This window comes from Amblyraja radiata, chromosome 13, assembly GCF_010909765.2.
Source record: "Amblyraja radiata isolate CabotCenter1 chromosome 13, sAmbRad1.1.pri, whole genome shotgun sequence".
Lineage (NCBI taxonomy): Eukaryota > Metazoa > Chordata > Chondrichthyes > Rajiformes > Rajidae > Amblyraja > Amblyraja radiata.
Window position 1 is genome coordinate 34,750,904 of NC_045968.1, and position 25,322 is coordinate 34,776,225.

At 48.7% G+C, this 25,322-nt stretch overlaps 1 protein-coding gene across 6 annotated transcripts in view; it reads right to left on the reverse strand.

Moving 5' to 3' along the window:
* Positions 1 to 2,959: 2,959 nt before the first annotated feature.
* Positions 2,960 to 25,322, reverse strand: part of pld1 (phospholipase D1) — a 56,219-nt gene continuing 33,856 nt past the window's right edge. For 5 of the 6 annotated variants that reach the window (XM_033031740.1, XM_033031741.1, XM_033031742.1 and 2 more), the window contains 12 exons: positions 22,169 to 22,360; positions 21,155 to 21,288; positions 20,291 to 20,436; positions 17,047 to 17,155; positions 16,219 to 16,284; positions 15,468 to 15,526; positions 13,727 to 13,819; positions 13,215 to 13,367; positions 6,406 to 6,555; positions 5,537 to 5,620; positions 4,552 to 4,633; positions 2,960 to 3,130 (listed from right to left, as the gene is read on the reverse strand). In XM_033031740.1, coding sequence (XP_032887631.1) covers positions 2,975 to 3,130; positions 4,552 to 4,633; positions 5,537 to 5,620; positions 6,406 to 6,555; positions 13,215 to 13,367; positions 13,727 to 13,819; positions 15,468 to 15,526; positions 16,219 to 16,284; positions 17,047 to 17,155; positions 20,291 to 20,436; positions 21,155 to 21,288; positions 22,169 to 22,325 — 1,389 coding nt within the window. In that variant the 5' untranslated portion in view covers positions 22,326 to 22,360 and the 3' untranslated portion in view covers positions 2,960 to 2,974. Of the gene's footprint in view, positions 3,131 to 4,551; positions 4,634 to 5,536; positions 5,621 to 6,405; positions 6,556 to 13,214; positions 13,368 to 13,726; positions 13,820 to 15,467; positions 15,527 to 16,218; positions 16,285 to 17,046; positions 17,156 to 20,290; positions 20,437 to 21,154; positions 21,289 to 22,168; positions 22,364 to 25,322 lie in introns of all 6 variants that reach the window. The other variant, XM_033031738.1, reaches the window with a different exon arrangement.

Sequence of the window (25,322 nt, forward strand, 5' to 3'; positions counted from 1 at the left end):
ATTGGCTGTGTGAGGGAAATGAAGGTAGATGAAAAATTGTATTATGACTTACAAAAGGGGGTTTGAGGGAACTCACAATGAGGGATGAAAGGTGAGAAGATAAAGTAGATTGGGGAAGAGAACATATTTGGAGAATTGAATATTCAGGTGGAGAGAGCCTCTTCGGATATAATCGAATTAAAGAATAAATTCAAAGGAAAGTGTTAGGAAGGAACTGGAGATGCTGGCGGATCAAAGGTGGACAAAAGTGCTGGAGAAACTCAGCTGGTGAACAAGATTTACAACTTTTTATTGATACAGGAAAAGCTGCTGTGTCCACCCCCTGGAGATTGGGGGGAAGCCACTTACAGGCCCTGGGCAATTAACTAATTATGTATGGACGGCAATTAACCCATGTCTTGCCAGATCTACATTCCCAGGTTGGAGGAGTTTTTGCTGGAAACCAGTGACCAAGGCCATAAAAGCTATACGATGATGGTGCTGGGACAAGAAGAAATTGAGACTGTATTGAAAAGAACAACCAAGTGTTGGTAACAACATGAACTGCTGTAAAGATTGAAGATCATCGTCGCTGGATACATTTGATTGACCGTGAACAGTTTGTGGAAACAAGGACGATGGGCTATTGATGCTCCCTTTATTCTGGGGTGGCCCAGCCCACATGGACTGAACTTTCTTCAGAATGGCAAACTTGCGGACTAACCCACATTTAAAGGATGGTACACACCTCCTTTTAAACAAGATTGAAGTCAAACATGACAAGCGCAGCAAAGATAACCTGACTACAGACAGTAAGAGGTCTGCAAAGGCCAGTTAAATCTACCTGTTTTTGCCACAACCAAGGCACTGGTGTATTTTTAGGAAACAGTATATTTGTGACAGTTCATTGTTATGTTGCAAATGCAGTGCCACACAAAAGAAGCATGAACCAGTTACACCAGCACAAGGGGAGTTCCAAGCGAAGCCGAATAAAGGCAGAGCAATTTTAATGATCCTTTTCCTGTCCTATGGTAGTATCTTAGTGTCACGTCCGGGGGAGGTTGGTGGCCATTTAAAATGTTTGGAGGGACTTGTGGAACGATTGTCCACTATGAATTGATTGTGTTACTAGTGTACTATTAATTTGTCTGATGAGATGCTTATGGTCTTTCGTATGTACTCAGCAAGGACTGTAGTTGTTATCAAAAATTTGATAAAAGGATGGAATGATGAAGCTGAATTTTAGTTAAAATATAAGAAGATATTAAATTGGCTTCTGGGCTAGCTTACAGCTTATATTTAGTCTCAAATTAGGCTTGCCTCAGGTTGCGGGTGTGTGAGATAATAAATCCTATAACATTGTCTCCCAAGTGAGGAAGTGACAGAGAAAGAAACAGCTAGTCACATCTTTGAAGTAAGATGCCGTAAACCAAATGGCCAATGTTATCTTGTACCATGTGACAAAAGGCCTTTGATGTGATGCCTTTTCCTGTACCTCTGACCATGACTAATGTCTGGAATGTGCTAAGGTGACAAAGAAACACTATATAATGCAATGTAATTCTGTTGTTCAGAGAAGTGGACGGAGGCCGGTCAAATGTCTGTATTGGTCACTTGACTGGAGTTCTCCCTCCCTTCCATCGGCCGATAATAAGTAAAGTTGTGAACTGGTCTACCAAACAGTTTGTGTGGTGTCTGTTTATTAAGAAGCGAACCTGGTTTAGTTGTTAAGAAAAGTAGCTTTTTCAATCTATTCTAATCTGTAACTGGCTGTCTGAGATTCCTTTCTGTAGAAAGGTCCCAACCCAAAAGGTCTTCCATCTATGATCTCCAGGGTTGCTGCCTGACCCACTGAGTGTCTTCAGCACGTTGTGTTTTGTTCTAGACCTCGTTCGCTCTGCCATCTTCCACCCCAGTTATAGGTCAGTCTGAAGAAGGGTCTCGACCCGAAACGTCGCCCATTCCTTTTCTCCAGGGATGCTGTCTGTCCCGCTGAGTTACTCCAGCATTTTTTGTCCATCTTCGATTTAAACCAGCATCTGCAGTTCTTTCGTACACAAATAGGTCAGTGGGGTCCTTCCTGTTCCCGAAACAGACAGTGTGGGCTTCAGGTCACACCCATAGACAGATGGCTCTGTCAGACAGAGGGATTGCAGCATAGTTTGAGGTTGTTCAGTGTGAGGTCCCAAGAGCAGAAGGGAGTTCTTATCAAGAAAACCAAGTGCTGGGGTAACTCAGCGGGTCAGGCACCTTTTCTAGAGAACGTGAACAGGTGACCTGGTCGTTTTGGGTCGAGATCCTTCTTTTCCCGAAAAGTCACCAATCCATAATTTAGTTCAGTTGAGACACAGTGCGGAAACAGGCCCTTCGGCCCACCGAGTCCGCACCGACCAGCGATCACCCCCACATTAACACTACCCTACACAAACTAGGGACAATTCACATTTATACCAAGCCAATTATCCTGCAAACCTGTACGTCTTTGGAGTGTGGGAGGAAACCGAAGGTATCGGAGAAAACCCACGCAGGTCACAGGGAGAACGTACAAACTCTGTACAGACAAGCACCCATAGTCAGGATCAAACCCGGGTCCATAGAAACATAGAAAATAGGTGCAGGAGTAGGCCATTCAGCCCTTCGAGCCTGCACCACCATTCAATATGATCATGGCTGATCATCCAACTCAGCATCCTGTACCTGCCTTCTCTCCATACCCCATGATCCATTTAGCCACAAGGGCCACATCTAACTCCCTCTTAAATATAGCCAATGAACTGGCCTCAACTACCTTCTGTGGCAGAGAATTCCCTGGTGCTTCAAGGCAGTCTCTCTACCCCTGCGCCACTGTGCCGCCCTCTTTGTTCTCTGCAGATGCTGCCTGACCTGCTGAGTTTCTCCAGCACTTTGAGCTTCACTCTAAACCTGGTTGGTTGTACCAGCTTCCACCCCAGTTATTGGTCAGTGAGTTCCCTCCTGTTACTCCAGCATTTCGTGTCTATTTTGTAGACCAGCACCTGCAGTTCCTTGTGTGGCCACTCACCTTGATATTGGGGTGCAGTTTAATCAGGGTCCTCTTGCTGTAGCCGCTGTTGATGCCCAGGGCAAGTTCCAACTCCTTGTAGAGCATCACAAAGATCTTCACGCCTTGGAGCTACCGGGTTCAGGGAGGAAGGGAACAGAATCAGTGAACATCAAAAACAAATGTCTGCAAACGCTAGGAAGCTGAAACTTCTTCGACCAGTGGGTGGTGAATCTGTGGAATTAATTGCCACAGAGGGCGGTGGAGGCCAAGTCATTGGGTATTTTTAAAGCGGAGATTGACAGATTCTTAATTGGTAAGGGCATCATAGATTACGGGGAGAAGGCAGGAGAATGTGGTTGAGAGGAAAAGATCGATCAGCTGTGATCGGATAGAAGAGTAGTCTGGATGGGCCGAATGCATAATTCTACTTCTAAGACTTATGAATTTATGAAATAAAAACTGAAACTGCAGGAGGCATTCAGCATGCGTTAACGTTTCAAGTCATAGTCTCTTTTCCAGAACTTAGAGAGAGAGAAAACAAGTCAGTTTTATGTTATACAGCACAGAAACAGGCACTTTGGCCCAACCCATCCATGCCGACCAAGATGCCCCATCTAAGCCAGTCCCACCTGCCTATGCTTGGCCCTTATCCCTCTAAACCTTTCCGATCCATGAACCTGTCCAAATGTCTTTTAAATGGTGTTATAGAACCTGCCTCAACTACCTCCTCCGGCAGCTTGTTCCAGATACCCTCTATGTGAAAAAGTTGTCCTCAGGTTCCTATTAAATCTTTATCCCCCCCACCATAAGCCTATGTCCTCGGCTTCCTGATTCTGTATCTTCTGCCAAGCAGAAGGGGAAAGAAGGAATGACCAGGGTGGGACAAGTCTTTGATTAGGATGACTTTTTCCCCCCCGAGGCAGCGTGAAGTGTAGATATGAATCAATGGTGGTCTGTGTGATGGACTGGGCTACATCCACCACTCTCTACTATTTCACAGTGAAAAGCTTTACTGTTGTGTGCCTAACCAATCGGAGGAAAGACTACACATGATTGCAATCCGGCCGTCCACAGTGTACAGATACAATTAAAGATAGTTCGAAGGTCTCCAATGGGGGTGACAGATCTGACAGGAGATAAAGAGTAAATTAGTGCACGTGTCAGGGGTTACGGGGAGAAGGCAAAAGAATGGGGTTGAGGGGGGAAAGATAGATCAGCTATGATTGAATGGCGGAGTGGACTAGATGAGCCGAATGGGTTATTTATGCTCCGAGAACTAATGAACATAAGAGCATAGCTAGTGTAAGACAACCTGCTACTGGAGCAGAGGTTTAAGAGTGGAGAGATGGTAATGAATGATTGCAGATCCGTTTCCTGGTCTGAGTCGCTTGGCTTGGGCGCCATCTTGGGTCGGTCGTTAGCGAGAGTCACGGGAGACGTGGCTGAATTTCCCTCAGTCTCCTGGGATACACGGAGGACGTAGAAAATAACTGCTGGCCTTACCAGGGGCCAGCCACATGCTGTGGATGAGAGAGGAATCAGGAACTCACCGCTTTGCGTTTGAGAATGTAGTCCAGCCGCCAGTGATTCCCTTCCATCACCGGCCTTTTGAGGAAGATCTCTGGGCTCAACCTGTGCCCCACCAAAGCAGAGAAGACAGAGTCACTGCCAGACATTAAATCCCTTCAGCTGCTGCCAACATCACAACGCTTTCTCATTCAGAGAAGGTACAACAGTACAGAACAGGACCAGGCCCTTTGTCACACAATATCTGTGCTGGACATGATTTTTAGAGACTTAGACAGATACAGCACCGACCAGCAATCACCCCATACACTAACACTATCCTACACAATAGGGACAATTTACAATTTTACCGAAGCCAAATAACTTACGAACCTGTACGTCTTTGGAGTGTGGATAGAAACCGGAGCTCCTAGAGAAAACCCACAAGATCACAGGTCTAAAGTCTAAATGGAGGGGCAGGCTCAATAGATAATCATAAGGTCATAAGTGATAGGAGTAGAATTAGGCCTACCACCTAACCCCATTCTCTTGCCTTTTCCCCATAACCTCTGACACCAGTACTAATCAAGAATCTATCTATCTCTGCCTTAAAAATATCTACTAACTTGGTCTCCTCAGCCTTCTATGGCAAAGAATTCCACAGATTCACCTCCCTCTGACGAAATAAATTTCTCCTCATCTCCTTCCTAAAAGAACGTCCTTTAATTCTGAGTCTATGACCTCTATCCTAGACTCTCCCATTAGCGGAAACATCCTCTCCACATGCACTCCATCCAAACCTTTACTATTCTGTTTGTTTCAATGAGGTCCCCCCTCATTCTTCTCAACTCCAGCGAGTACAGGCCCAGTGCTGACAAACGCTCATCATACATAGGTTAACCTTCTCATTCCTGGGATCATTCTAGTAAACCTCCTCTGGACCATCTCCAGAGCCAGCACATCCTGCCTCAAGTAATCGGCCGACCCCTGCTCTGGTCTGTCTCTGACTGACCCGTCACCCAGACTTACCACCAGTCTGTGATGAATATTTCCTCCTGGGCATTTTCCAGCGCATCTGCCACATCCTCAAAATATCCTTTGGCATTGACATACCTGCAGGGAGAGCAAGGCAGGATTAAACTAACGGCACTCACTGGAGGACAGGGGACGGCAGGAAGATGCAACCAGCATGAACAGGTTAATGGAGATGTGTGGGTGGTGAGTGCCTGGATCGCGCTGCCAGGGATAGTAGTGGAAGCAGATAGTGGTGTTGAAGAGACTTTTGGATAGGTACATGGATATGCAGGGAATGGAGGGATATAGATCATATGCAGGCAGAGAAGATCAGTTTAGCTAGGCATCACGTAGAAACATAGAACTGCAGATACTGGTTTATACCAAAGAAAGACCCAAAGTGCTGGAGTAACTCAGCGGGACAGGCAGCATCTCTGGAGAAAGTGGATGGGTGACGTTTCAGGTTGGGAAGTCTGAAGAAGGGTCCCGAACTGAAACGTCACCATTCCTTTTCTCCAGAGTTGCTGCCTGACCCGCTGAGTTACTCCAGCACTTAGTGTTTATTCTTCAGCTAGGCATCATGTTCAGCGCAGGCACTGTGGACCGAAGGGCCTGTTTCTGTGCTGTTTTACTTCACGTTCTATGATGGAAAGATTTAAACGAATGGAACAATCGTAATGGATAATAGCAGGTTCTCATCTGGGACCAGCGCGCAAAGAGTCACCGCACTCCAGCGCTAAACATGGACGACACGCAAATTCATGACAGGTTCCACGTTTTTGGAGAAGGCAGGAGAATGGGGTTGAGAGGGAATAATAGATCAGCCATTTGACTTGATGGGCCAACTTTCCTAATTCAGCTCCCGTGACTTGTGGATCGTTTACCATTTGGACAGAATGCCTTCGTCCACAGTAGCGAAGGATGTGAAGCGTTGGTCTTTCAGGTAGACCGCGGCGTGTTCCCAAATGAACTTCTCGATCTCCTGCCCCCACCATCGAGCGTGTCGGTAACTGTTGCATTTGATGATCAGAGTCCTGGAACAAGTTGGCAAAACTATAAGTGCAAGCCAGCGCTCCCTCAGTACTGCCCCTCCCACACTGCGACACTCCCTCAGTACTGCCCCTCCCACAGTGCGACACTCCCTCAGTACTGCCCCTCCCACACTGCGACACTCCCTCAGTACTGCCCCTCCCACACTGCGACACTCCCTCAGTACTGCCCCTCCCACACTCCCTCAGTACTGCCCCTCCCACACTCCCTCAGTACTGCCCCTCCCACACTCCCTCAGTACTGCCCCTCCCACACTCCCTCAGTACTGCCCCTCCCACACTCCCTCAGTACTGCCCCTCCCACACTCCCTCAGTACTGCCCCTCCCACACTGCGACACTCTCTCAGTACTGCCCCTCCCACACTCCCTCAGTACTGCCCCTCCCACAGTGCGACACTCTCTCAGTACTGCCCCTCCCACACTCCCTCAGTACTGCCCCTCCCACACTGCGACACTCTCTCAGTACTGCCCCTCCCACACTCCCTCAGTACTGCCCCTCCCACACTCCCTCAGTACTGCCCCTCCCACAGTGCGACACTCCCTCAGTACTGCCCCTCCCACAGTGCGACACTCCCTCAGTACTGCCCCTCCCACACTCCCTCAGTACTGCCCCTCCCACACTCCCTCAGTACTGCCCCTCCCACACTCCCTCAGTACTGCCCCTCCCACACTCCCTCAGTACTGCCCCTTCCACACTCCCTCAGTACTGCCCCTCCCACACTCCCTCAGTACTGCCCCTCCCACACTCCCTCAGTACTGCCCCTCCCACACTCCCTCAGTACTGCCCCTCCCACACTGCCACACTCCATCAGTACTGCCCCTCCCACACTGCCACACTCCATCAGTACTGCCCCTCCCACACTGCCACACTCCATCAGTACTGCCCCTCCCACACTGCCACACTCCATCAGTACTGCCCCTCCCACACTGCGACACTCCCTCAGTACTGCCCCTCCCACACTCCCTCAGTACTGCCCCTCCCACACTCCCTCAGTACTGCCCCTCCCACACTCCCTCAGTACTGCCCCTCCCACAGTGCGACACTCCCTCAGTACTGCCCCTCCCACAGTGCGACACTCCCTCAGTACTGCCCCTCCCACAGTGCGACACTCCCTCAGTACTGCCCCTCCCACAGTGCGACACTCCATCAGTACCGCCCCTCCATACACTGCTACCCTCAGCATTGCGCTGGGGTCCAAGGAAAGAGCATTCATGTCGTGGCCCTGTTTCCACCAAACGTTCCACCACCACACACAAGAAGCGCAAGATGCCATTGTATGCAGATGCCGAGACGTGTGTTCAGCTCTGGCTGAACAATTTCTAATCTTGTAATGTTGACTCGATAAGAAGAAGCATTGCACTTTGGAACTCTGCAATAAGCCAATTAATCACTCATCAGTGACCACTATCACCTTTGTTTGACTGCTCCCATCTGTTTACCAATGATTTCCTGGCAATTCATTATCTAAAACTAAACAGCTCGTTGATCTGAAGACTTCCAGTTTCAATTACAATGGCGATTCACTTCATTAGAGCTTGTCCCACTTTCACGGGTTTGCCGAGTTTGCCCTTGACTCATACTCGCAGCATGGTTGTAGGATGTCGTAGGTGGGTAGTGGGTAAGTCGTGATGCTAGTCGTAGGTACTCGTGGCATCAAGTAGGTCGGGGTTTTTTAACATGATGAAAAATGTCCACGAGTTAAAAAGGTCGTGAATTAAGTCGTGAAAGTGGGACAGGCCCAGATACTGCAGTTAAATCTGCTGTTGTCCAAATCCTTCACGTTAATAGAGGTGGAGAGAACCTTTGTGCCCTTCTTCATCCAGAGGTCTGGCATATTTGACATTCTGGAACATGCCTGGATGCAAACATTGCCTCCTGAGGTTGGTGGGTTGCCTAGGTCCTATTATCAATGTTGTTAAGCTGGAAAGGTTGGAGAAAAGATTTACCGGGATGTTGCCAGGGCGAGGGCCTGAGCTATGAGGATAGGATGGGTCGGCTGAGACTATTCCTTGGAGCGTAGGAGAACAAGGGGTGATCTTATAGAGGTGTGTCAAATCATGAGGGGAATAGAGAGATATATGCACATTTACCCAGTCTAGGTGAATCGAGAACAAGAGGACATAGGTTTAAGGTGAGGGGAGAAAGATTTAATAGGAACTTGAGGGGCATTTTTTTAAATATAGAAAGGGTAGTGGATGTATGGAATGAGCTGCCAGAGCAGGTAGTTGAGGCAGGTAGCTTAAGAAAGATTAAGACACACTTAGACAGCTACGTGGAAAGGATACTTTTAGAGGGATTCTAGACTAAGTGGGACCCGTTGGGTCTCAGCATCACATGGGAGGGCTGGTCCCCCAATACAATATTCCACCTCTCCACCAATTCCAATATTGGTGCCCAGTGGGGGGGGTTTCTGGAGCGCTAGAATGGGTGTTGTGGGCTGAAGGGACTGGTTTCCAGAGGGCTAGTATGGACATTGTGGGCCGAATGGATTCTTGGCGGCTCAGTCACTAAAGCCTGTTGTGCTGGCAGCTCACTCACTCACAGCTGGTGGGCTGGCAGTTGACTCACGGCTATTTCTTGAAATTCCATTTCAAGAAACTTTAATTAGGCAACGCCACCAAATTCAAGTGCAGTTTCTTACCACTTCAAGCAGGGTGCAAGGTCACCAAATTCAAGTGCATTTTCATACCATTTCAAGCAGGGCGCAAGGCCACTAAAGACAGCGAGTCGTGACCTCTCCCTCCTCCATCTTGCAGAGACTGAGCCATGCCCACACTTCTGGGTTTAATAGTCCCTCCCCCCTCCCACCAGAAGGGGTGTGGCCTTCATAGCATGATTGACAGGAGAGAGAATCTCAACATTTTTTTAAACACTAGTAACTTTTATTTTTCATCAATGGGAAAAATCCTCGGCACCTGATGAGCGGAGGGGCCTCTGAGTAAGATGGCCAAAAATCACAGCCATACATGGTAGATTTTTTTCTAAAATCAATATAAAGCGCAAACAGGAAGTGGTCAAGATTAGACTGTTAATTATATAGAAGGCAAGGCAACTTTAATTAGGCAGGGCAACTTTAATTGGGCAGGACAACTTTAATCGGGCAGGGCAACTTTAATCGGGCAGGGCAACTTTAATCGGGCAGGGCAACTTTAATCGGGCAGGGCAACTTTAATCGGGCAGGGCAACTTTAATCGGGCAAGGCAACTTTAATCGGGCAAGGCAACTTTAATCGGGCAAGGCAACTTTAATCGGGCAAGGCAACTTTAATTGGGAAAGGCAACTTTAATTGGGCAAGGCAACTTTAATTGGGCAAGGCAACTTTAATTGGGCAAGGCAACTTTAATTGGGCAAGGCAACTTTAATTAGGCAACACAGCTTTAGCATTTCCAAACCAAAGGCAACACAGCTTTAGCATTTCAAAACCAAAGGCAACACAGCTTTAGCATTTCCAAACTATATTTTCAAACCACATTAAGGGCACTGACAGGTCAGTAAAACCACTCACAGTTTAGTAGACATGTGTTCAGTGTTATTCACAGCTCAGACTGAGAGACGTGACCCTCTCGCTCCCCCATCTTGCAGAGACTGACTGAGGCACTTAACACTTCCAGGTTTTATAGCCTCTCCGGAAGGGGCGTGGCCTTCAGGAGAGAGAATCTCAACATTTTTTAAACACTAATAACTCTTTTATTTTTCATCGATGGGAAAAATCCTCTTGTCCTGCGCAGCGGAGGGGGGCTCTGAGTAAGATGGCCAAAAATCACAGTCGAAAGTGGCAGCGTTTTTTTTCTAAAATCAATATACAGAACACCAGGAAGTGGGCAAGATCAGACTTTTAGTAATATAGATATAGGCCAAACACAGGCAGGTGGGACCAAAGATTATAGAGGAGCAAGATAGACCACTCCTCGAAAAACGCGTAGTATGACGTGTGTGATTGTCGACGCCATTTTATTGAGCATTTTATTGGGCTTCCCCCACACCATAATCTTTGCCCCACACTATCATGGCGTCCTCATCTAAATCTTCATCTCACTGCTCCGCTATCAATTGTTCTAATCGTAAATCTAAACGACCAGACCTGTCATTCTTTAGGTTCCCCGATAAAAAAGAAAGGAAAGAAAATATTATTATTATTTTTTGTCGATATTCTGTCGTGAAAATGTTATTTTCTGTTCTCCCATCAACGGCCATTGTGAAACTAGGTTTGTCGGTACATTAGAAAGTTAGTAGACTTATTTTTAATAGATCTTTACTTACCACTATAATAAAGACAATTTTAACACTTCTGTACGTTTTTGGTTTTGTTCTTGTAAGGGATTGGTCTCCAAAATATGGCCCGCGGGACACATTAGGCCCAGTGACCACGAGATTTTTCGAGCTCAGATTCAAGTCCGAGAACGCGGCGGCTGTTACCCGTTAGAGCCCTCGAATTGTCGAGACATCACAAGCAAAGATCACAAGCCCGCCGTGAAGAAGGGTGCAATCAAAGATTATACAACTCTGCTCTATCATCTTTGGGTGCAATGGTGGGCCGTGGCGTTCGGCGGCGGCGGCGGTTGCAATCAACGATACTAGAGGAGCTCTGCTCTATAATCTTTGGTCGGAATGGGACGGCTGAACGTTATAATGTGCTATCGTTCCATTCTCCCTCTCCCCCTTCTCCCTCTCCCCCCTTCTCCCTCTTCCCCCTTCTCCCCTTCTCCCTCTCCCCCCCTCTCCCCTCTCGATCCCTCTCCCTTCTCTCGATCCCTCTCTCCCCTCTCTTCTCTCGATCTCTCTCTCCCCCTCTTCTCTCGAATCTCTCTCTCCCTCTCTTCTCTCGATCTCTCTCTCTCCCTCCCTTACGCTTAAAGAAATGGCGGCCGTGACGTTCCGTCACGTACTACACGTCAGTCCATTGGATTTCGGAGGAGTGGTCTATCTTGCTCTGCTATAAGATCTTTGGGCGGGACTAGTGTGGAGAGGACATGTTGTGCGGCATGGATATATTGGGCTGAAGGACCTGTTTTCACACTGTATGACTCTGACAATGTCAGCCTGGGTTGGACACCACCGGTTAGCAAGGCCACCGGGGAAGCAAGCAAAGCACTAGGGTTAATTTCTACAGCAATAACAACACGTTAGGGAAGTAAGACTTGACCTGCGTTGAAGTTTGGTTAGACCACACTGTTGTACTGCTCTTAGTCACCATAAACATGATGCCGAGGTGTGAGAAAGGGAGCAGAGAAAGTTTACAAGGATGAGACCGGGAGCACAGGGGTCGACGTTTAGGAAGAGAATAGACAGACTGGGACTCTCTTCGTTGAAGGAGGATCTGATAGAAGTGCTAAAAGGTTTCCATGGAGATGATGTGGAGACGGTGTTTCCACCGGTGGGGGAAAGAACAGAACTAGAGTCCGTCAGCATCAGCGGGGAATTCAGGGGATTCTCCTTCACACAGAGTGCGGTGAGAGTGTGGATCTCTCAGCCACCGGGAGGCTGGGTGTGAATCGCGATGGTGATCTTCAGTAGAGGCAGGACAGCAGAGGAGGGAGGAGGGAAGAGCGGGCCAAGCTGATTCAGCTAGAGGAAGAAAGATGAAGGAGGTCCACATGGAGCCTGAATGATAGCACTGCTTGGGCCGAATGACCTGCTTTTGCGCTGTAAAAGATACAAAGTGCTGGAATAACTCAGTGGGTCAGGCAGCATCTCTGGAGAACATGGACAGGTGATGTTTCAGATTGGGACCTTTCTTCAGACATTTCATGTCGAGACCCTTCTGCGATGTAAATTGATTGATTGATTGATTGATTGATTGGTTGACACATACAGCATGGAATCATCAAGCCCACACCGACCAGCGATCTCCCACTCACACAAGTTCTAATTTATCCCACTTTCTCATCCACTCCCTACACACTAGGGGCATCTTACAGAGGGCCAATTAACCTACGAACCCGCACATCTTTGGGATGTGGGAGGAAACCGGCGCACCCGGAGGAAACCCACGTGGTCACAGGGAGAACATGCAAACTCCACGCAGACAGCAACCGAGGTCAGGATCGAACCTGGTTCTCTGGCGTTGTGCGGCGAAGGCTTTACCAGCTGCGCCACTGTGCCATCCTTATTATTATTTGATCGGTTATAGGATGCTACACGAAACTTTTCACTGTACCTCGGCACACGTGCCAATGATAAATCTGAACAACTGTTGTCTCCAACTTTCCCTGATCATTCCTCTAGTTTCCCTCTCCCCTGACCCTCAGCCTGAAACAGAGTCTCAACCTGAAACGTCACCTATTCCTTTTCTCCAGCGATGCTGCCTGACCCGCCGAGTTATTCCAGAATGTTGCTGTCTAACTTCGGTGTCAACCAGCATCTGCGGCTCCTTCCTGCACCTCTTATCAATTTCCACAACACACAAGCAAGCCCTTCGGCCCACCATGCCCATGCTGGCCATCAAGTATTCATCAATACCAATCCATTTACAGCACTTCATCCTTAGCCTTGTGTTCCCGAGGTCGGGATCGAACCGGAGTCTTGGGCACTGCGAGGCAGCGGCTCTACCTGCTGCGCCACTGTGTGTTCAAGTCCCTGGAATAGAATGGGATTGAGGTGGGGATCGGAAGGGCGTCAGATCTCCACTGGTGGGTGGACCCACCTGGACAGGTTCTCGATCCGGATGCCGTACTTGGTCTCCGTGTCCTTGATGCCCAACTTGATGCTGAACTCTTTATCCACCAGCAGGACGAAGGCCACCGCTCCAGAATCCGGCTTCACGTACGTGACGAAGGACTCTTTCACCGTCAACCACCTAGGGGCAAAGCACACGTCCACGAGTAACGGTGAGACCCCTGTCCTCACCCGCCCTGGCCCACCTACCCACGCCCTTCATCTCCATGGCTGCAACCTTCACACAAACCACCCTCCTCCCTTCCATTGACTCCATCTGCACTTCACGCTGCCTTGGCAAGGCCAACAATATAATCAAGGACCAGTCCTACCCCAGTCACTCCCTCTGCTCCCATCAGGCAAGAGATTTAGGCTACAGGCAAGAAGGGCCCGTTCCCGTGCTGTATGACCCTATGATTCCAGGACTATAACATGGTGACCTTGCTGGCGTGATTATCAAGTCTGATCCCATGAAAGTCAACGGACCTCGGGTTCACTTACCTCTTAGACCAGCGATAACAGACCTTGTTCCTGCCACAGCAGTTGAGCCCGGGAATTCGATGACCTCCCGAACGTTTCATTATAAAACCTTCCCTGCAAAGGAGAGGGATTCTGATCAATCTCCGTCAAACCAACGCACAAGTGGAACCAAGGCAAAGCACAAGATGCTTAGAAGGCTCAGGAAATTCGACATGTCCCCAACTACTCCAACCAACGCCCACAGATGCATCGTGGAAAGCATTTTATTGGGAATGCATCACAGCATGGTTTGGGAACAAGTCTCTCCACAAGAAATGAAAGAAAATGGTGGATGCAACCCAGGCCATCACGCAAACCAACCCCCCTTCCATTGACTCCATCTACACTTCACGCTGCCTCAGGAAGGCCACCAGCATAATCAATGAAAAGTCTCACCCTGGTCACCCCCTCTGCTCCCCTCTCCCATCAGGCACGAGGTACAGAAGTGTGAAAACACACACCTCCAGATTCAGAGACAGTTTCTTCACAGCTGTGATCAGGCAACTGAACCATCTTCTCACCAACTTGACCTCCCATCTACCTCATTGGAGACCCTCAGACTATCTTTAATCGGACTTTACTGGACTTTATCTTGCACTAAACATTATTCCCTTTATCCTGTATCTGTACACTGTGAGTGGCTCGATTGTAATCATGTGGTCTTTCTGCTGACTGGTTAGTAGGAAACGAACAAGTTTTTTTCTGTACCTCGGTACGCGGGACAATAAACTAAACTAAACTGAATAACCTCTTCCTCAATTTCAGCAAGATGAAGGAGTTAGTCATGGACTTCAGGAAGTGTGGTGGATTACACACCTGGTCTGTATCAAGACTTATCCCATCCTGATCATTCCTTCTTCTCCCCGCTCCCATCCGGCAGAAGGTACAGAAGTTTGAAAGCGTGCCCCACCAGACTCAGAAACAGCTTCTTCTCCTTTGTTATCAGGCCCTCATCTGTACCTTCACCTTTGCTCTACCTATTGTACTTGAGTTTGACTTGATTGTATTTGTCTATGGTATAAATCTGATCTGCTTGGATAGCAGGCAAATCAAAGCTTTTCACTGTACCTCGGTACACGTGACATTAATAAACGTAAACCTGAAGTGGAGACGGTCAAATGCTTCAGATTTGTAGGTGTAAATATCGCCAACAATATGCCTTGTTCTAACCACATTGACACTATGGCCCAGAAATCACACCAATGTCTTCCTCAGAAAATGAAGACAATTCTACGACGACTCTTACCAACTTCTACAGATGCACCACAGAAACCATCCTATCGGGATGCATCACAACTTGGTTTGGCAACAGCTTTGCCCAAGACCACAAGAAATCCCAGAGAGTTGTGGATGTAGCCCAGTCCATCACACAGACCAGACTCCCCACCATCAACTCCAACTACACTTCTTGCTGCCTCCAGAAAGCAGCCAACGTAATCAAGGACCGAGGTCATTCCTTCTTCTCTCCTCTCCCATCGGGCAGAAGATACAGAAGCTTGAAACCACGCACCATCAGACTCAGGAACAACTTCTTCCCTTCCGTTATCAGACTACTGAACGGTTGTCCCATAGGTAAAGGTGTAGTTCCGATCTTCCAATCTACTGCGATGTAGCCCTTGAACTTTTTTTATCTGCACTTTCTCTGCAGCCATAACATGGTACATTTTTCTCTCTATCTCGGTACATGTGATAATAATAAACCAATACCAATAGTGTCACTTACAGGCCCTTGTGTCCAAGATGGTGAATGAAGGAAAGCTGACTGACTCCAATAAATTCCATCTGTGGGAACAAACAAATGGGTCACCACCATGGTCTTCTTTGGCACTACATTAGTAGTGAGGAAGTCATGTAGCAGCTTAATAAGACTTTGGTTAGGCCACATATGGAGCGGTTTAATTTAGTTTAGTGATGCAGAGCGGAAACAGGCCCTTCGGCCCTCCAATGATCACCCCTTCACACTAGCACTATCCTACAGACTAGGAACACTTTACAATTTTACAAACCTGTACGTCTTTGGAGGAAACCATAACACCCGGAGAAAGCCCACAAGATCACGGGGAGAACATACAAATTCCATACAGACAGCCCCCCGTAGTCAAGATCAAACTCAGGTCTCTAGTGCCGTGAGGCAGCCACTCTACCACTGCGCCATATTGCCCCCCTTAAAAGGCAAGTGTGGTCACCCCATTACAGGAAGAATGTGGAGGCTTTGAAGAGGGTGCAGAGGAGTACGAAAATCACCCATCCTTTTTCTCTAGCAATGCTGCCTGAACACTGAGTTACTCCTGCACTTTGCGACTCTCTTCAGAGGTTGCACAAACTTGGATTGTTTTCCTTGGAGCGCGGAGGTTGAGGGGAGGCCTGATGGAAGTGGATGTGGCCTAACCCAAGTCTTGTGAAGCTGCACAGTGACTTCTCACCATTTTACCCGTCGGAGAGCAGAGGACTTCAGGCACTCTGGCAGAACTTACCATGGCGTGGTAGTTGCGGTACATGGCCATCTTCAGGAGCTTGGTCAGGTAGTCCTCCAGCTGTTTCTGTGAATGCAAGAGAAAACCTTCACAAAGGAGAAGTGCGGACCAGTGATTCAGACAAAGAGAGAAAATCGCCGGAGACACTCAGCCAGAGCACCCGCAGGAAACCCACGTGGTCACAGGGAGAAAGTGCAAACTCCACACACACACACACACACACACACACACACACACACACACACACACACACACACACACACACACACACACACACACACACACACACACACACACACACACACAGCACCCTAGGTCAGGATCGAACCCAGGTCTTTGCCACCTTAAGGCAGCGACTCTACCAGCTGCGCTACCCTGGTCTGTAATGGTTTCTAGTAGTCTAGTTTCTGGTACCTGCCTCCCCGCACACGATCTCCCACTCCCCTGGTCTCCTCCCCTCTCCCGGTCTCCCCCCTGTGCTCCCCTCCTCCTGTCTCCCCCACCATCTCCTCCCGCCTACCCCACTCCCTGGTATCCCACCCCTCCATCTCCCAGCCTCCTCCTGCCCGCTGCCTCCGATCCCCTGGTCTCCTCTCCTCCCCACGTACAGCAGACTCAACTTGCCCCTGGCTCCCGTTCCTCCACTACCCCCCCCCCCCCCCCCCCCCCCGATCTCATTCCGCCCCTCCCAGTCTATCCCCCACCCATGGTCTCCCCTCCCCCCACCCCGGTCTCCTCCCCCCTCCCCCCTCCCCCCTGGTGGGTGGTGCCCGGTGGGTGGTGCCCGGTGGGTGGTGCCCGGTGAGTGGTGCCCGGTGCCACCCATACCCGGCGGCTGGAGATCTGCTCCTCGCGCACGATGTGGTCCGAGCTCCGGGGGAGAGAGGGCATGGTCCGCGGCTCCCCCTGCTTCACCGTCTGTCGCCGCACCGTGAACCTGGCGGGAGGGAGAACACAGTGAGTCTCCAGAGAAACCTGATTCTTCAGGTTTTTTAAATTTTGAACACCTTGTTCATGTAATCATGGCATCGACTGTGGCACAAGTGTTTGATCATTATTCAAATGGCATCAAATTATTCAATGGACACTCCCCACCCCCTCCGACACTCCCTGACACCCACTCTCCCCAGGGCCCATGGTTACTCTCCCCATCATCGACTCCCTCCACCCCATCACTGACTCTCTCCAATACCGACAATCCCCAGTAACGCCTCCCTCTATAACTCACGGGCACGTCCCGTCACACACACAGGCAGACAGACAGGGAGACAGAGAGAGGGAGACAGAGAGATGGAGACAGAGAGATGGAGACAGAGAGACGGAGACAGAGAGACGGAGACAGAGAGATAGAGACACAGAGACAGAGAGACAGAGAGGTATATATATTTGCTGGATATATATATATATATATATATATATATATATATATATATATATATGGGCTGGATGGAGGCTTCCATTTAGGTTATTATTGTCATGTGTACCGAGGTACAGTGAAAAGGTTTTTTCTTGCATGCTATCCAGTTAGCGGAAAAACTATAGATGATTCCACTTGAGCCATCCATAGTGTAGAGATATGTGATAAAGCAAAATACTAAAAGCTGGAAGAACAAGGAACTGAATCGGAGAGGGGTGAACTCCTTTAAAGGAGGCACATGGTGAGATTTTGTCGTGGAGCAGTAGAGGCAACAAGGAAAGGTTGAAGCGTGATCTTGCAAACCAGGCGATTTCTTAGTAGTTAAGGATGGTTATTTAGAATCAGGAAAGTGTCCTCATTTCCAGAACAACCTGCTCTTCAACTTCATACATGGAGAAGCAGACAAACTAGTTACTCCGCTTCTACTGGGTGTGAACAGCTTCTGTGGGAAACATAACTCCCCGAAACATCACCTCTCTGTGTTTTCCAGAGATGCTGCCTGACCCACTGAGTTACTCCAGCAGTTTGGGTTTTATTTTTGTAAACCAGCACCTGTAGTTCCTTGTTTCTAAATAATTACACGCTGCCTTGGCAAGGCCGCCAGCATAATCAAGGACTAGTCTCACATTGATCACTCCCTCTTCTCCCCTCTACCATCAGGCAAGAGGTACAGAAGTGTGAATATGCAAATTCCAGATTCAGGGAGTTTCTTCCAAAGAACCTATATCTTTAGTTTCTTCCTAGATGTTAGCAGGCAACTGAACCATCCTATCACTAGCCAGAGAGCAGCCTCTGAGCAACCATCTACCTCATTACAGACCCACAGACTATTTTTAATCGGACTTTACTGGACTTTATCTTGCACTAAACGTTATTCCCTTTATCCTGTATCTGTACACTGTGCATGGCTTGATGACATCAGTCTGAAGAAGGGTTTCGGCCCGAAACGTTGCCTATTTCCTTCGCTCCATAGATGCTGCCTCACCCGCTGAGTTTCTCCAGCACTTTTGTCTACCTTCGATTTTCCAGCATCTGCAGTTCCTTCTTAAACACTTGTAATCATATATAGAGTTTTCACTGACTGGATAGCACTCAAAAAAGTTTTTTTCTGTACCTCGGCAACGTTGACAATAAACTAATCTAGACATTGACTTCTCCAATTTTAAGTAATACTTCTCTCTTTCCCCTGCCCCACTCCAGTCAGCACCATCTCTCTCCCACCATCACCCTCCCCTGTACACTCATCCCCCAGATGATTCCCTCCCTCCCCCCATCCCCTTCCACCCATACCCCTCCCTCCGGCTTTACATCACCTCTTTGCTTCCTCATTTCATTTCTCCCCCTATCTGACACCCTTTTTGTCTGCTTTCCACCCCCAGCCTTAGTCACGTACTCCACCCATCTACCCATCACCCCCCCCTCACCTGTATCCACCTATCAATTCTCCCTCATTCTCCATCAGTCAGAAGAAGGGTCCTGACCCGAAACGTTACCTGTTCATTCCCTCCACAGACGCTGCCTGACACACTGAGTTCATCCAGCACTTCACATCCAGGTTTGCTCAGGATTCCAGCGTTTGCAGTTTGTTGTGTCTCTGCCCAGTTTGTCACCATACCTCTAACAACCCACACCCCCTCCCCCCTCCTAGACTCCCACCTATTTCTCCCCTCACCCTCCTCCTACAATCCTTCATCTGGCTTCACAATTTGCATCTCTTCAAAGCATCTGTCTCGCACCTTCTGGTTTTATCTCTGGCCTTTGTCCAAACCACCTGCCTATAAAACCCCCCCTCACCTTTGTCCACCTTTTACCTGCCACGCATTGTCCTGCCCCTCCTCTCTCCCAGCTTTAACCCCCCCCCCCCATAATCAGCCTGAAGAAAGGTTCTGACCCAAAACGCCATCTATCCATGTTCTCCAGGGATGCTGCCTGACCCACTGAGTTACTCCAGCATTTTGTGCCTTTTTTTTAATCGTAAACAGTCATCTACAGTTCCTTGTCTCTACGTTTAGTGATTTTTGAAGTTAGAGACTCAAGGAACTGCAGATGCTGGTTTACAAAATAAGACACAAAGTGCTGGAGTAACTTCACTGAAGAAGGGTCCCGACCCAACGTCACCTATCCACGTTCTTCAGAGATGCTTACTAATTCACTGATATTCCAGCACTTTGTGTCTACTTATGCAAACCGACATCTGCAGTTTTTAGTGCCTCTAACTTAAAAAAAAAAAAAGCTTAAACGTAGAAACAAGGAACTGCAGGTGCTGGTTTACAAAAAAAGACACAAAGTGCTGGCGTTACTTCAGTCTGACCCGAAACATCACCTATCCATGATCTCCAGAGGTGCTGCCTGACTCGCATAGTTACTCTGACACTTTGTGTCCTTTTTTGTAAACCAGCATCTGTTGTTCCTTGTTTCTGCATCAGTCACCAGACCCTGCTCCCCTGTTTAGTGCGTCCAAAATCTCCATCCTTGCTATTTCCCACAGCAGCCACATTCTCTACAACTCACTCAGTTAGCAAGGAGAAGGGAATTATAGAGGAGGGGAGGTAGCGGGGGCAGGGACCTCTGTTCGGATCCTGCTCCGGGTTTTGCATTTACCCCCTCCTGTTGGGATATGGGGGACAGGTGCCGGCTCTCCGGGTTTTACTTTACCTTCGAGTCGGGATCGGAAGGCGGAGCAGAGCTTTATAGCGAAGAAGTTCTCGGTGTAGTTCCTGAAAGTGTTTGAATTTCCTCTTAACCCTCCAGTTGAACTCTCCATGTGTCAGTTCAATGGTGTAAATGTTGGGACTTGGCACCTGCACAGAAATGAGAGCATTAGTTGGAAGGTCCAGCTACATTCCAAAGTCGCCCAGGAATGGGGGGTGATCGAAGGAGGTGGGAGAGCATGGCGCTCCCTCAATACAGCTCCTCCCACAGTGAACACTACCTCAGTACAGCCCCTCCCATTGTGTGGTGATCCCTCAGTACAGCCCCTCCCACAGTGCGGCATTTCCTCAGTACTGCCCCTCCCAGTGTGGCACTCACTCAGTCCTGACCCTCTACAAGATCACACCTCAGCCTCCTGCGTTCCAAGGAATAAAGTCCCAGCCTGCCCAACCTCTCGTCTTAGCTCAGGCCATCCAATCCTGGCAACATTGCTGTAATTCTTTGCACTCTTTCAGCATATGGTCTCTTTCCTGTAACAGGCTAACCCAAATCAACACAATACTTCATGTACGGCCTCACTAATGACAAGTCTGAAGAAGGGTCTGAACCCGAAAACGCCACCTATCCATGTTCTCCACAGATGCTGTCTTACCCGCTGAGTTACTCCAGCATTTTGTGTCTCTCTTTGGTATGCACCAGCATCTGCAGTTCCTTCCTAAACATTGTTATTAACCAGTCTGAAGAAGGGGTCTCGACCCAAAACACCACCTATCCATGTTCTCCAGAGATGCTGCCTAACTTGCTGAGTTACTCCAGCACTTTGTGTTGTGATTCTTTTCCCCAACTCCCTTTGCTCCATTCTCTCACCTTCCTCGTGGATGTGAAACGTTCGACATCCACCACATGGGCTTTGATGGGGGCTCCGGTGATGTAGACCTGGACGTCGGCCTCCTTGAAGCCTTTGGTCGTGTAGACAGCTGAGAATGGGATCTGGGCACCATCTGAAGCACAAGAAACAATGGCTTTAACACAACGCGGACCAGTCCTCTCCGGCCAAGGTCACCTGTAGCCTACCCTCTGCTCAGGAAAGTAGAAACAGGGAACTGCAGGTGGTGGTTTACAAAAGAAAACACAAAATGCTGGAGTAACTCAGCTGGTCGGGCAGAATATCTGGAGAACATGGATTGGCGGCGTTTCGAGTCAGGACTCTTCTTCAGATCTCCTTGCACGACCCTTCAGAAGGATCTCGACCCAAAGCATAACCGATCCATGTTCTCCAGACCCGCTGAGTTACTCCAGCTCTTTGCGTCTTGAAAGGATACTGAAACAAGATTCAATAGGAGCCTTCAAAACGGAACTGGGGAAATTCACAAGGTCATGGAGTGAGAACCAGGAAGTAGGACCAATTATAGACCATAACAAAGGGCCAGTGTTAGAACTCTAGGGGCTAGTGGAATTATGGGATATGGGGCGAAGGCAGGCACAGGTTATTGATTGGGGATGATCAGCCACGATCACAATGAATGGCGGTGCTGGCTCAAAGGGCCGAATGGCCTCCTCCTGCACCTATTTCTATGTATCTATGTAACTGATTGGAGCTAAGGGTCAGAATAAAAGGACGTGCCTTTAGGAGGAATCTGTTTATTTACAGGGTGGTAAATCTGTGGAATTTCTTGTCAGAGATGGCGGTCATTGGGTATTTTTAAAGCGGAGATTGACAGATTCAAGATAAAGAAGGGCGTCGATGGTTATGGACAGGAGAATGGGGTTGAGAGGGAAAGATAGATCAGCCATGATTGAATGGCAGAGTAGACTCAATGGGTCTAATGGGGCTCCTATGACTTAAGAGCGATGACTGCCTGGAAGTGGAAGGTTGCTCACCAGGTGCCCTTGTCCCGACGGTGGTGTCAATGTCCGTCTCATCTCCCTCCAGATAGAGCTCATTGGTGTCCAACTTCTCCATCACTTGGCTGAGGTCCTCGGCTACACCCTTCAGTGGCGATGATCGGTGCAAGGACTCCTGCTGTCGCTGAGACATGGCGAACACTAGCACCCAGGCTCCCGCCTGCCAGCCTGTGAATGAAGGAAGAATGGTCAATGCCTCTGGCAACCAACACAACGGGGGCCAAAGAAGGAGCGTTCACGTCGCGGTCCCCGTCAGGCTTTACACCTGCGAATCCTTCTACCACGATACACTAATGCCCCTGTCCCACTTAGGAAACCTGAACGGAAACCTCTGGAGACTTTGCGCCCCACCCAAGGTTTCCGCTACCTGCAACCTCCGGCAACCACCTTCAACTAGCATCGCAACCAGCTTCGACTAAAAAATTACCGATTTTTAAAACGGCAACCTATTTTCAGTCGCGGCCGGTTTTGAATTTTTTGAAATAATCGCCGAAACATAGAAGAAGCGGAAACCACTTTCGACCATTAGGGAGACTGACAAAAACCTCCGGGAACTGCACGGAAACCTTGGGTGGGGCGCAAAGTCTCCAGACGTTTCCGTTCAGGTTTCCTAAGTGGGACAGGGGCATAACTAACCAACTGTAACATGAAAGTGTACAACCCGGCCCAAGATGTTGGCAAGCTACAATGCCGCAAGCAAGGGTCCTTTTTAGGACCAGCACTGACAGTCATCTCAGCCAACATTGAAGGCCTTTCAGCAACCGAGCAACATCTCCTGGCTGATGCCTGCTCAAGAAATGAATATGATATACATTGCGTACACAAAACACATCGAGGAGTTGCAAGTACCTGCCCAAAAAAAACCCCCCAACACAACAGGTCCCTGGGACTTCATATCAGAGAGGTCCCTAGTCTAATATTTAATCCAAATCCAAAGCCTTCTGCAACCAACACAACAGGGATCACATATCAGAGAGAGGATCCCAGTCTAATATATCATCTAACCACAAACAGTATTTATAGGAGGCTTGGACAGGTACATGGACAGGAAAGGTTTAGAGGGACCCGCTGAACACCTTCGCTCAGTCCGCCTTGGTCTAGCTGATCTCCTGGTTGCCAAACATTTTACCTCCCCTTCCCATTCCCATACTGACCTCTCTATCCTGGGCCTCCTCCACTGTCAGAGCAACGCCAAACGCAAATTAGAGGAACAGACGTCCATGCATTTTGTTTCTGATCACTACTCCAGGCAGAGAAAGCTCCCAAGCTCATCGGAATGCAAATAATGTGATGACATGTCACTCTCCGCTTTAAATGATGGTCACCATTGGCAAGGTGTAGCCCCAATGACATTCCCAACACCTGCCCGTCAAAGATAAAACCTGCCCGCTGGAGCGGCAGTGTAGTTGTTGCCTGACAGCACCAGAGAGCCGGGTTTAATCCTGACTATGGAAGCTGTCTGTACAGAGTTTGCACATTCTACCCATGATTGCGTGGATTTTTTGCAGGTGCTTCGGTTTCCTACCACACTCCAAACACGTGTTGGTTTGTAGACTGATTGGTTTGGTAAAATTGTAAATTGTCCCTAGTGTGTGGAGGATAGAGCGGGTGTACGGGGTGATCGCTGGTATGTGCGGGCTCGATGGACCAAAGGGATGTTTCCGTGCTGTATCTCTAAACTCAACGAGACTAAACTAAACTGAGATCGAGTAATTCTCTGTGTCTGGTAGTACTGCCTACGTTCTAGTTCCATGTCTCCCTGTGTTTCTCTTACAGATTTCTAGCATATGCAATATTTTGCTTTTGTTCCCTTACTGCCATCAACAGCATCTTTATTGAAAGATGCATGGAAACAGGCCCCTCTACCCCAGAGTCTTACACACTGGGGAGCTGTTTACCGAGGCCAACCTACAAACCCGCACGTCTTTGGGAAACGGGACCACCCGGAGGAAACCCACGCGGTCACAGGGAGAATGTGCAAACTCCATACAGACAGGTACCCGAGGTCAGGATTGAACCCATGACTCCGGCGCTGTGAGGCAGAGGCTCTACCCACTAGTTGGGCCATAAACATTTATGTGTTTGCAAGAGGTTAATCTGTTGCAATGAGTTTGGCCGGATGCCTCGTAATGACTGATGAATCACTGGTACCTGCGTGTACCATTCACCTGGGCTGGAGCTGATAACACAGGCTTTCATCAGTTGCTAACCAATGCATAATATTGGAATTACACCTATTTCTCAGCAAAAAAAAACCCCACATGTCTCAAAGAGTTTACTTTATAGGTTTAGTTTAGCTTTAGGTTTATTATTGTTATGTGTACAGTGATAGAGTCAGAGTCATAAAGCATGGATACAGAACTTGCTCACATCTACCAACATGTCCCATCTGCCAGTGCTTGGTTCATATCCTTTAAACCTGTCCTATCTCTGTACCCGTCTGAATGTTTCTTAGACGTTGCGATAGTACCTGCCTCAGCTACCTCCTCCGGCGGCTCGTTCCATGCATCCACCACACTTTGTGTGAAAACGCTACCCCTCAGGTTCCTATTAAGTCTTTCCCCCTTCACCTTAAACCTCTGTCCTCTGGTTCTCGACCTTTGTTACACATGCTATCCAATCAGATCAGATACAGGTCCAACACCGATTTTTCAGCATCACGGTCTGGCACCTCCTTAAATCCGGACACATTTACGAGAGCTCACAAAATCCATCCCTCCCCCCTCCCCCCCCTCCCCCCGGAGGAGATCCCCCGAAAATGTGGTGGCTAGGCTGGGTGGGGCAGCCGATCCCGACCTTAGAGACTTCTGCGGCCGATTGGCGGGTTGAATTTGCCCCCTGCAGCCGGGTCTCTGGAACTCCAGCCCGGCCGGAGCAGGCAGATATGTTCCCATAGCCGACTTCCGTGGCTGAATTTGCAGGCGGTTATTATAGCCACTCAGCGGACTAGGCACACCGTTCCGGTACCGTTGGACTCCTTTTGGTGGCCGTGACCTTTGTTGGTCCGCCAAAGCGGATAATCCAGAAAGGCTCTGGAACCAAGGGTGGCGGAAAATCGGTGATGGACCTGTAATACCGTGCATAAATACAATCAAGTCAAGCTCAAGTATTGGGGTAGAGCAAAGGGGAA